The sequence below is a fragment of the Procambarus clarkii genome, chromosome 69, assembly GCF_040958095.1.
Source record: "Procambarus clarkii isolate CNS0578487 chromosome 69, FALCON_Pclarkii_2.0, whole genome shotgun sequence".
In the NCBI taxonomy this organism is placed as follows: domain Eukaryota; kingdom Metazoa; phylum Arthropoda; class Malacostraca; order Decapoda; family Cambaridae; genus Procambarus; species Procambarus clarkii.
Window position 1 is genome coordinate 18,873,078 of NC_091218.1, and position 13,193 is coordinate 18,886,270.

The window sequence follows — 13,193 nt, forward strand, 5'->3', positions numbered from 1 at the left end:
GACGTGCATACATGCCAAGCAAGGGAATGAGTGGGATGAAGACTGTTTGAACCAGTAATATTATTGTCTGCAACACATGCAGTATGTATCACCTCCACAGTATCACCTCCAATATGTCCATATTAATCATGAAAATTAATGGCCATCCCTTCAATATGCCAGCTCAAATGGGAATTTGTTGATCCAGGCTTTTATTAATAGCACAGTGAAGATGTATTGTGTAAGGTTGACAATTCAAAAGTAACTTGAAATTAATAACGTTGGAAATGGCATGTTGACCAGACCACACACTAGAAATTGAAGGGACGACGACGTTTCGGTCCGTCCTGGACCATTCTCAAGTCGATTTGAGAATGATTTGAATCGACTTGAGAATGGTCCAGGACGGACCGAAACGTCGTCGTCCCTTCAATTTCTAGTGTGTGGTCTGGTCAACATACTTCAGCCACGTTATTGTGACTCATCGCCTGCATTTGGAAATGGCATCTCTAAGCTTTTGTGTTGCCAGAATTTCTGCGTAACGAAGAAGTAGAGAACTTCAGCCCATAGCTAACCCATTCATTAAAAAAATTAACTATTATAGTACTGTAAAGTCTATTTATGCAGAAATGAAACATTGAGATTATTGTGCAAGCTCATTTATCCATAATTAATGCATTTTACCCTGCTTCCAGTAAAGTAAATATGCAGTTAATTGAAGAGGGAAATGTAGGCATCCCTCCACACCAACACTTGTAATCATGTAACTTCTCCCAGGTTGACAAACATTTTGTTTTCCCTCATAATTCATTATTATTTAGTCAAGAGAAATGGTATAAAAATTATATAATGCAAACTTTGATATTTGTATTTGCTGGCATCTTATAGATGCCAGCAAATATAAGACTATACACCATCATAAGCTGGTGTATTGGAATAATTGCTACCATTCCAATAGAGACCAACACTCTTACTTCCATTCTTTAGACCCAATATTAGTTTTAAATATAATTATTTAAAAACAACACCACATCCACAAGGTATGTCCATCTGTGGAGAGGGACATATAAAGTATGTGGTAGGTGCACAAAATGCAGCTTACCGAGATATTTAGGTGAATATCACTTGGTGTAGAAGCTTTTCTTGGGTGTTTGTGTACGCTACGCCCCTTACTGAATATACTCTTCCACCCTGAAGGAGACTTCTTCTGCTTGAGACTTCCACCTTTTCGACTAGGCAGTTCAATTACTGTGTGGTATTTTGGGGGTAGATTTTGTGGTCCTCCACCTGTGGGTGGCAAATTAGAGAGATGAACACACAAAACATAAAAAATACAGGTACAGTAACAGATGATATCTTAATAATATTACAAATGTATTAGTATCTAAACTTCTTTTTGTCAATTTCAAAGGAAAATTTAAGAAGTATTAATAAAAAGTGAATCATAAGAGACTTCGTAAGTGTTAATACTTAAGCACTTGTCTATCCCTACGCAGAATGCCCAACAGTAAACCTACTCTAGTGATGCACACAGGAGTAGGGATATATCCATGGTGTCCTGTCATTTTTAATTACTTCATTAATAAACTTATCATAATTATAAAATAACAGTCCCTAACATAGTATTCACAAATGCACTGTTCACACATACAGAGCTTTCTGCCATACAGAGTGAGTGCCATATTTTGTTACTTTGCCTCACATGCACAAGTCACTTTGTCATTGCATTATTCACATAATATTTGCCCTGAAACTTGGTGCCACTTTAAATTTCTTAATGTTCAAGTTCTGTTTTATTTGCTTTTGAAGCAAATAAACATGGACATGGCTTTCCCAACTTCTTGCAGTACATTCCACTCATAATAACCCACACTGTGTACAAGTTTGTGTTTATGTCTTGTTTCCGTTTATATCTTCCATTCGTCCTCTTATTTTCATTCGATTTGAAAATGCTATTCCCATCCACCATGTCTATTCCCTAGTATTTTATGCTCATGTCTCCTCTGGTCCTTCTCTCTAAGGTTATTAGGCAAAGCTCCTTTGATGTGTCTTCATAATTTATAACCTCATAAATAAGAAATAATTTTCTTATTTCAAGAACCAGTCTTGTTGCAAACGTCTGGAAGCTCTCAATCTTTTGTCTATAATGCCCTAAAGGAGTCCTTGTTTACATTTTTAAAAGCCATGTGTATGTTTGCACTACGTGTTTACCCAACTGTGCCAATGTAGAGCGTGATCTACCTCTGGAGCCCTATCTATTGTTGCTTTGTGAATTTACCTCTCCCAACATTATAGTACAATATAGTTCATTACAACTCTGCTTGAGCAAATCGGGTTTTGTTAAACAAAAATGTGGTCTAATACAAGCTCTGTTTGTATTAGACTAATTCTAATGTGGTCCAAGACAATGAGGTCTGTTGTAATGGAAGATCAGCCATAATTATACAAAATTTTGTATACAATAATTATTATGCTTTTGTTAAAATAAAGTATATATTTTATTCTGGTCCCGAGTTCCAGTAAGAAAGGAAGGGTCGCAGAGGTGGGGTGAGAGGGAAAGAGAGATGGGGGAGGGAGATAGGTGTAGAAGTGTGAGAGGAGGAATGTTGGGGGAGAAAGGTGGAAAGGGAAAGAGAGGGAGAGTCATAAAGTCAGAGACTAAGGTGAATACAGTGAAATAAGAATATATATATATATTGCAAAAGAAAAATATAACTCATCCATCAGTTATATTCACACCATGTGGCATCACAGATGAACAGTCACAACAACAGTCCACCAGTCATCCACAGCAGCATCCCAATTAATGATTTACATTACATTAAATTATTAAATATCAACACTTGGTAGATCCTTTCAATATAAAAGAAGACATGTAATAATATAGTACAGTACAGTATATATATTTAATATTCACTTTGCAGTAAAACAAGATTTGTATTAAACTTGCCATAAATTTTAAGATATTTTAAAGTTCGTATTATTAAATCTTGAAAAAAAAAGGGATCTGGCATAGATCATTTATTGTGAGTTAAACAGAGGATTATTGTAATGGCAGGAATCATTGTTTAAACTTAATGAAACAACTGGCTTTGTTAATTAATTCTCGGTTGATCAATATCTCCGATAACCAAAAGTTTAATGTACATATATTCATGAAAGAAATCACAGGTGTATGCATGTCCATACTTACCCACTTCAATGTATTTTTGGTCCGGCTTAATTGCTGTAGTGAGTGCCCTGGACCTTGCCTCTTCTATCGATATTAACTTTGTGGGGGTAGATATAGCAAGAGACTTTGGACGCGATTTCTTTGGTGTTCCATCCACTCCGTTAGTGGAATGCGAGAAGGTGGGGATTTTGTCGTTGAAAATGAGGTCCACATACCGCACCAGATACTCCGTCACTACTGCTTGGGTGCCCACATCCTACACCACCACCAGAACACAGGTCATTTATTTTGTAAGTAATTATTATTCATCAAGCCAAAACAATATTAAATTCATTGACACAACATTTAATTCTATGCAAGACTATATAAAACTGTATAAAAAAAATACTGTATAGACAAAACACATGCCTTAAAGAAAAGATAAAAACCTTATGCAGTAATGTACTACATAATAATGACACTGTATATCAACATGCAAAGCAAGAAACTGTAAAAGCATGATCATATTGCCTATTGTAAAAATTCCATACATTTCTATTGTTCACATATGTAGGTGCTTAAAAAAAAAAAAAAAAAAGACCATGTGCGTCATCAGTGAAAGGTAGCCTTGGAATTATATGGGCTATGAAAACAATAAAAAGACAAGCTATCTTCTATCAAGGAAACACCAAATACCCAACTGACCTTTTTGGCTGCCTATACAATGATTTGCATGTCAATTCAATCAAAGATTTATGTCAGTATTAAACAACTGTAAGACCATAAAATATGTTAACAACTTCCAAGTTTAAATATAAGCAAATGTTTTAAATTATTTTTATTTCTTTTAAAGTAATGAATTTTAGATATGAATCGTTTTCAATTTAATTTTCGTTTTTAATGTAAAAACGAACAAATTCCATTTATTATAAAAAACTAATTGGAAAAATGACACCATCATAAGAACCCCCAAAGGAAATTTTGATGGGCAAGCAAGACAGAGCAATTGCTGTAAGATTTTCTAATCAATGATAAGAAAGATGCAGATTTATTCCAGAGATAATGGAACGACTAATGTAATTTTCCTAGTACAGTAATACATTCCTTTCTCACACACAATTTATCATTCCTACATTACTTTTGACTTAGTTATTATTTAATTTTTCTAATAAGGTGAACATGTAAAGACCTTGGCCATTTACACTTAATCTGTGCCGATTTATACACACAAACACTTTCACAGAGTACTGTACTGGAACCAAGTGTACAAAAGAGCACAAAAGGACATCGGTGAAAGGTGGAAACACACACAAGTCAGAGGGAAATACAGAAACACTTGTACTGTACTTATGGAAAGTGGTAAATACAAAAAGAGGATTTCACTAAAAAGTGATAGTTGAAGCCATTTAAATTTAAATCTACAGCGTCAAGAACAAATACCGAACTATAACACCAATGAGCATTCCCTGTCAGTTACAGAGATTGATCCAAAGCAGGCTAGTAGAATATTTAGAACAATTAAATTTCCCCTTCAAGCACCAGCACAGATTTAAGAAGGAAAAATCCTGATTGTCAAGCTTATCAGAGTTTTATAACAGCAATTAAACATGAAAGAGAGAGATGGGAAAACTACATATTCCTTGACCGTCAGAAAGCATCTGATTCAGTCTCACATAATAGACTCCTATTCAAACTAGAGAAGCAGGCTAGTGCATCAGTTGAAGTCCTCAAGAGTGTGAGGGGATCTGAGGAAAGAAGAACAAGGTTACAGTGAGAGCAGAAATATCAGAGGAAAGAGGTTACACATGGAGTACTACAAGAGTTTTTGATAGGGCCCATCCTGATATTAATGCAGTATTGCATATATCAATGACCTATCAGAGGAAACTACTGGGAAACCAGGAATCTGCAAACACTGGGTATCAGTGTTTGTAGATGATGCAAAACTAGTGAGAAATGTCAGCATAGAGGGTGACTACAATATCCTGCAAAGGGATCTGGACACTCCAAAAGTGACCTCAAATATGGCTGCTAGAGTTTAACCAAACAAAATGTAAATTAAGTGGATAGGAACAGGAGTGAGACCTGTACAGCAGTGCAGAATGAAGAGGGTGACAGATTCTCATCAGAACACCACAAGCAGAATAACTACAGCAGCACATGCTAAACTGCCTAATGTCTGTGTAGCCTCCTGGGCCCTATACACAACTATGCAAGACAATCTTTAATACAGCTGTGGCATAGAACCCTCACCTGAAAATGGACAAATCAAAACTAGAAAAGCTCTCAAGATATGTAGCAAGGCTCATTCCTAAGTTGAAGAGCTTAAATTATGAGAAAAACTGAAGGGAACTGGATTGTGCTACACCAAAAGTGACGTAGAATAGTTAGGATATAATAACAGCATGTAAGATTCAGAGAATTGATAGCTCAGACAAGGACCTACTGTTCAAAGCTGAGAATAGCAGAATGACTGCATAGATGGAAACTAGATATACAAATAAATCGCAGAGAGTTCAGAACAGACTGCAGTGTTAACGCCATCAATAAATAGAATAGATTACATAAAGACGTCATTGAAGCTAACGTAATATATAATTTTAAATTTAAATATGAAAACAAAAATGTGGTGAACCAAGTCATTGCATTAAAATAAGAACATTGGGAAGGTGGGGCCAGGAGCCGAGCTTGTGCCTGCAAGCACACCTAGTGCAGCACACACTGACAGGACACCACGAGCATAGCTCTCATCCTGTAACTAAACTTAGGTAATTATACACTCACAAAAACATTCACAGTATGATAGAGCACAATGCACAAGAGTTATAGTACCATGTTGCACAATCAATAGCTCAAAGGCAGGGGCCAAAAGCAAGCTTATTCCCAGCAAACTCACACAGGTAAGAATAAAGGTAAGAGCAGATATATATAAAATTCAATACCTTCACCCACTCTTGAAGCTTTGATCAATTTTGTATTTCCAGCTTTCACAAACGACCTTTATTCACAACACCATGTCTTGCAGCAATGTGTTAATGTGCTACTTTACTCATTCTTTAAACTATAAATAATTTTGCTCTGTATAGCCATGAGTTACAGATATTAATCTCGGTACACTGATAAAAGGAGCTGCCAAACCGGCAATCAAGGGCACTACTAGGATGCCCCCTTGGTTGCCGGTGTACTAGGCCTCAAAACACAACACATCATATGATCCCAAGGCATACAGTACATGTACCAGTGCTGAAGCAACCAATGGAAGGCATTTGAAATTTACTAATCACAGGCAATACATACTTCCACATTAATATTGTAAAATGTAACATGTTTTATGATACTGCCACCATGGCTCTGTATACTGTAACCCTAAATAGTTTATTGTATATAATCCTAGGGCATGTACATTGAATGTGTGTCAGCTTTATTGTTCAAGTACAGTATTGTTGATATGCAAAGCTCAAGAGCCTCTCTAAACAAATTACACATTTATTGATTTAAATTGACATAAAGAAGTTTATTATTATATTATATTATACTGTATATATATATATATTATATATTATATGAAGCAAAATGTGCTTCCTCCAAAGCTGTTCAGAACCTACAAATTTAACTTCCAGGTATCTGGGAGTTAAATGAATCTTAACTCCCGTTCGTTAAATGAATCATGCTTCATCATGAGGGATGAAGCAATATGTGCTTTCTCCAAAGCTGTTCAGAACCTACAAATTTAACTCTCAGGTATCTGGTCCTCGACCAGGAGGCCTGGTCGAGGACCAGATACCAGATAGGTCAACAATTATACTTTGAGTTGACTATCATCATTTATGAATACCTATCTAACAATTATTTTTAGTGATACCAAGTATTAGTATTACTACTACCCAGGTACTACTGTATTGCTACTGTATGAACATACACAACACATTACGAGTTCACTAAATGTCTTGCAATTTGTAAATACTTACTGCTACCTACATTATTATTACAGTACCAAATTAACTACCCAGTATTTATAATTTCTCATTAAAACAGTACACAATGTTCCTCGCCCCCTCGAGGAGTGTTCAAAAGAGAACTTGATAAACACCTCCAAAAGGATACCTGATCAACCAGGCTGTGATTCATACATCAGGCTGCGAGCAGCCACGTCCAACAGCCTGGTTGACCAGTCCAGCAACGAGGAGGCCTGGTCGAGGACCAGGCCACGGGGATGCTAAGCCCCGAAATCACTACAAGGTATCGTATCTAATATATCTGAATAATGCAGTGATCAAGAAATAAAAAACAAAAGCTTAAACAAATGTGTAGTGAAAGGAATTTCAGTAGTCCAGTTTTCTACTGAAAACAACAGACTAGAAATTATTGGATGAATGTAAACTGAAAAAATAATTTAGTACATACATGAACATAATCTAAAATTAGCTGTCAATTTAATGAGACACTCTGTACTCATTCTTGATATATAAATAGTAGCATAGAGTTATATAATTGCTGATCATTGATTCTACCAAAATATTTTCTTTAAGCATTATTTATGCAGTAAGTCTAGTGAAGATCTATTAATTCACTGTTGCAATCTGGTAGTGTTGCCACCACAGGACAACACTGTACAATCATAATAGGTTGTTCTCTATTGTGATTACACTGTTTGACATTTCATAATAGTCTAAAGAAGCACCTCAATATACAGTCTGGAAACAAAGCAGCAGAAAGGACTATCCCATAAATATACCCTTGCTGGTGACACTGAATAATATAAGAGCAAACCAAATCATTAGTACTAGTTGACCAAACCACACACCAGAAGACGAAGAAACGACGTTGTTTCAGTCCATCCTGGACAATTAACACGACGACTTCATAATGGTCCAAGACGGACCGAAACGTCATCGTTTCTTCATTTTCTGGTGTGTGGTTTGGTCATCATATCTTCAGCCATGTTATTGTGACTCACTGACTGCATTAGTACCAGTTACCATATCAATGACATACTTCTCCACTGAGAACACTACCAGGTTCAGCTATTAAACATCAAACAGCTGCCAGACAAAAAAAAGGTGTGACATGCTTGCCTGGACAAAGCCTAGACAATTTAATTATTAATGAATCCTAGAAGAATACAGTATATGGGAAATGTAAGGGGGGTACCACACATTGACTTCTAAAAGAAAGGAATGGATGGAGCTTAGGCAACATAACTGACACTTGAAAATAAGAGAAAATCTTTGTATTATCTTAAGGAAATTATAAGCCAGGGGAAAATTTCTTAAGAGTTGAATGCTTCAAATACTGTACATCAAATGACATTTATAGACACACAGGAACATTAAAATGACAAAGGGTTATAATGCTATCCATAGCATGTCACAATACAAATTTTTAACCAACACAAAAAGAACAAAAAATTCCATTACCTTCTGTAATGGTTTATACATTGCTTGTAACAAACTTCGTCTCATGGAAGGATAATACAGTGCGTCTGAGGAAAGTTAACATTTAAGGCACATGTTACCCTTACAAATAACCAAATAATTTACAAAGCACAGCTAAATAGTTTAAAGTAATATGACAAATACTTAATACACAACCACCATCCTGCATTAGTCAGCATGACTGCAAATCTGTCATGCTGACTTGATACCATCCTGCACTAATATCAAGATTTGATACCATCCTGCACTAATCAACACGGATATTGATTCCATCCTACACTTTTCAACAGTTTTCAATCCCAAGCTCTAAATTTTTAAACACCTCACCATTTTGCATGTTTTCAAAACAGCTGAAAATGTAAATTCTAAAAATTTCCATACTATCCTACACTACAGTATTCAAGTTGTCAATTCTTATTCTGAAGTGTCAAAACTTCCCGGCACTATTCAACAGGGCTGCAAACTCCAATTCTAAAGTTTTACTACCTCCATGCACTATTCAACAAGGCCGCAATTCTAATTCCAAGATTTAAATATGACGCTTAATCTTTATTAAAAACAATCATCAAAAGTACCCACCTGAAGTGCTGCCACACCGCCCATATCCAAGTCTTTGGATCGCAAAAGGTTGGGTGCCCACACAATGGCAATATTTTTGGCTGTCATACCCGTTTCTGCACTATGTGAAGCAACTCTTGCTAGGTGCTGCACAAGATATTCAAGCGTTCTGAAAAAAATATGTGCATTGAATATTTGAACCGTTTTCCAATTACTAGATACAGTATCTCTAATTTGTCAAGACATATTCAGGTATAACTAATCTGTTATCTATATACATCATGATTAGAACTTTGAATTTAAATTTGCATTGCTAAACAGTGTGAAATCGTTGTGATTTTTAATAATAAACTACAGTATAATGTACAGTAATATAATTTGTGTGTGTGTGTGTGTGTGTCATATATTATATATATATATATATATATATTATATATATATATATTTATGTCGTACCTAGTAGCCAGAACTCACTTCTCAGCCTACTATTCAAGGCCCGATTTGCCTAATAAGCCAAGTTTTCCTGAATTAATATATTTACTATAATTTTTTTCTTATGACATGATAAAGCAACCCTTTTCTCTATGTATGAGGTCAATTTTTTTTTATTGGAGTTAAAAGTAACGTAGATATATGACCGAACCTAACCAACCCTACCTAACCTAACCTAACCTATATTTATAGGTAAGGTTAGGTTAGGTAGCCAAAAAAAGCTAGGTTAGGTTAGGTTAGGTTGGTTAGGTAGACGAAAAAACATTAATTCATGAAAACTTGGCTTATTAGGCAAATCGGGCCTTGAATACTAGGCTGAGAAGTGCGTTCTGGCTATTAGGTACGACATTTATATATTTATATATATATATACATGCATACATATACACACACACATTATAAATAAAAGGCCTCTTTGCAAGTGTTGGATATATAGTATGATCTGCAAAATACTACAGCTCCAAGGAAAACTAGAGTTAGATGAAACACAGTAGAGAAACTATCATAATTCCATATTTTCTTGCTTTTTTCCTATTTTCCTACTGCATAGTCTAGCCAAGGTGATCTGTACAACTACTAGTACTGTGCTGCTACAGTGATAGCCAAACCATTATGTGCAATTCTTCAGTAACTGTTCCTTTAAAGAATTTGATACTAGAAGATGCTTCAAATAAGGCAACCCTTATGTTTACTTTGTTAGTAAAAAAAAAAAAAAAGTCATATGTTAGGCTATAAAATACAATTACCAACCTATAGTGTGGGGGAGGCAATTGCTGAACAACGTCTCTTAAGTACAAGAGGCGAATATCCTCATCCTGCATCACAGCTGCCACAAACTTTTCGTACAGCTGATATGTTAAGAGAGGATTAGGCAACTCTCGGAAATACATTTTTAGTACTGATGAAACGCAATGAATATCTTGCACAATGCTGTCGTCCCCATATAAGTCAGGTATTCTGTCTTCATCAAAAGCATTTCTGAAAAATACAGAATTAATGATTAATCACAGTGGAAGTTTTATTAGTTTGTTTAAAATCCAGTAAAATGCCATACAGTATTTTACTGGATTTACTGGATACAGTGTGCATGAGACCCTCTTATGCACACCCAACCTGCTCATGTACCCTAAGAGGTTCATAGTTTACCTCATTTATTATGCACCCCATACTCATCTTGTAGGTTGAAGCAGAAAAGTTTACATTGGATACAGTTAATAAAATGCAATATAGTAACAAAGTATTAACTCAAACCATTAATAGCAAACTAAAGGTCACCTTAATTTCTGGATATTAGAAGTGATACCGGAGAGACGGTAAATACCATCGACAACACCATGGCTCTCCAGAAACTCAGAACAGCAGCGTAATACCATCGGAATTTCATGGCCAGAATTTAAAAGATGCTCTCCCAAGTCACAGCCGAACACCCTCTCACGCAATATACCAGATTGCTTCAATTTCCGCCGTGAAGGTCGAGAAAGAATGAAGCTCCTGAAAGGTTGGTGAAAATTTAATATACAGTATTTCATTAAAGTACATTATATAAATAAACTACCTGCATTAATACTGTACTGTACAATAAACATCTAAAAATCAAGATGAGTATACAAAATTAAATTAGCTATTGAATAAAACCAAAGCAAGTCTTATTTTATCTAGCTGTAGAAAGTCATTTTGCATCATTATTGCCCCATTTCTCTATTTCATAAGATGAAGATGAATCAGCCCAGTGTTTATATGAGAGCAGTGTAGGAAAAGGTAAAAGATATTCAAAATGCCAGCATTATTAAAACCTTTTTTCCTTTCACAGAATACAGGGAACATTATATTCACATATTACTTATTTTGTTCACATGTTTTTCAGCAAAAGGGACACACTCGGTGTTATCACAGGAAGCCAATTATGATGGATTTCTGCCACAATATTAATGCGAATTATGAATGTCAGTGGTTCTCTCCATGTTGGGAGGCCTAGCAGAATGGGTATGCATGAGAGACCCTCTCATGCACACCCAACCTGCTCATGTACCCTAAGGGGTTCATAATTTACCTCATTTATTACGCACCCCATACTCATCTCGCAGGTTGTAGCAGAAAAATTTATAAAGACACATACTGGGCTCAGGAACTGAACAGCAATACTGTATTAATTTAGTTCAGCAAGTTACAGAAGTGATGAGCTAATTACAGAGTTTAACATACTCATCAACAGTATAGTTTTCACAGTTTGACTACGGTAATTTAGTATAGTTTACATAAAGTTTAGTCACGTAATGGGCTTAGGAACTGAAACAGTGTTTTATAAGGTAACCAGCTTATATTTGTAGGGTGCTAGCTACATAATTAATTGCCTCAAATTTGTGATAAAGTTACAAGAACACTGATCTCTAGAACATTGCTCTAGCTAACATTACAGTACATGGTCATGTGATAAGCATTCAAGAGATGTGAAGGCAGTGCAAGCTTACAGTGTGTGTGTGTGTACCAGTACTACCCACAATAGGCAAACTTGGAGTAAATGCATCTTTGCATTTGTCACTAAAATAACACATTCTTTCAAACTTTCAAATATATTGTAAATATTAAACCCAATAGAAATTATGCATGTTATGGTAATAATTGAGGAAGGAGAGTGTTGGTGTGGTGCCCAGCCTAAGTTTCCTCACTGCTAATAAGCTTGTCTTTATGCCACAGAACAACCACAAGATTGAGGCAGAAGTGGTGGTAGTGGTGTGGGGCTTGGCCACTCACAACCGAGCCAACAGTGTTGGTGGTGGTCAAGCTGACAACCAATGAATGAGGAAGGAATGTTTTAAATAAATAAATAACATTATGAAGGTTTAACAAAAATACATGTTATGGCACTACTGTATTACAATAGATTTTACTTGCACTATCGCACAGAAGTCTTGAAAGTTTTAAGCTGATAAATGAAGACATTCCAGATTTTGCATGCCTATTTCAACTTTGAGAAAAATAAGACAAAAGTTCTTTTAAATAAAGAAACAAAAGTAATTTAATGGAAACTATAAAGCACCAATTCATAAGATACTCAATATATTATGTTGCATTTGCATTGCAGTGTTTGAGAGATAGCAGTCGATACCAACAGCTCTAGAAATCTATTCCACGTCAATTCTTTTTGTAGGCAAAATGCCACCTATGATTTTAGTTTCTTCCCTGGTCTTAATTCTAGCCATTGTTATACTAAAATTGGCAAGCAATGCCTCAGTTGTATGTTTTCAAATATCAATGCCCCTATATTTAAGCAAATAACAGGTTGGTTCCTATTACCACTCGGGTTTATATGTATCCAATTGACTATATTTCCCCAGCCCAGTCTCGGATAAGCACACCAACAACCACATTGTTATCTTTGTTACAGAATATCTGGTCCACATCCATCACCTGAGTGAGTGAGTGAGTGAGTGTCACTAAGTTACTTTTTTTTTTACCTGTACTGGCAGTTTTTCATCCTGCCATGGTCCTCCTTCATCCTACTTTAATCTTGACAATTTCATCCTGTACTGCGCTAAATAGGTTTCATTCAACTCCTGCACCTATCCCATGGTTTTTTT

The 13,193-nt window shown here is 35.7% G+C and overlaps 1 protein-coding gene across 1 annotated transcript in view; it reads right to left on the reverse strand.

The window, feature by feature from the left end:
• Positions 1 to 13,193, reverse strand: part of LOC138349681 (GTPase-activating protein CdGAPr-like) — a 72,606-nt gene that overhangs the window by 8,979 nt on the left and 50,434 nt on the right. Inside the window, exons 6-10 of the mRNA XM_069311423.1 lie at positions 10,891 to 11,106; positions 10,366 to 10,593; positions 9,145 to 9,292; positions 3,173 to 3,407; positions 1,082 to 1,266 (exon numbers count right to left, since the gene is read on the reverse strand). Coding sequence (XP_069167524.1) covers positions 1,082 to 1,266; positions 3,173 to 3,407; positions 9,145 to 9,292; positions 10,366 to 10,593; positions 10,891 to 11,106 — 1,012 coding nt within the window. The remainder of the gene's footprint in view (positions 1 to 1,081; positions 1,267 to 3,172; positions 3,408 to 9,144; positions 9,293 to 10,365; positions 10,594 to 10,890; positions 11,107 to 13,193) is intronic.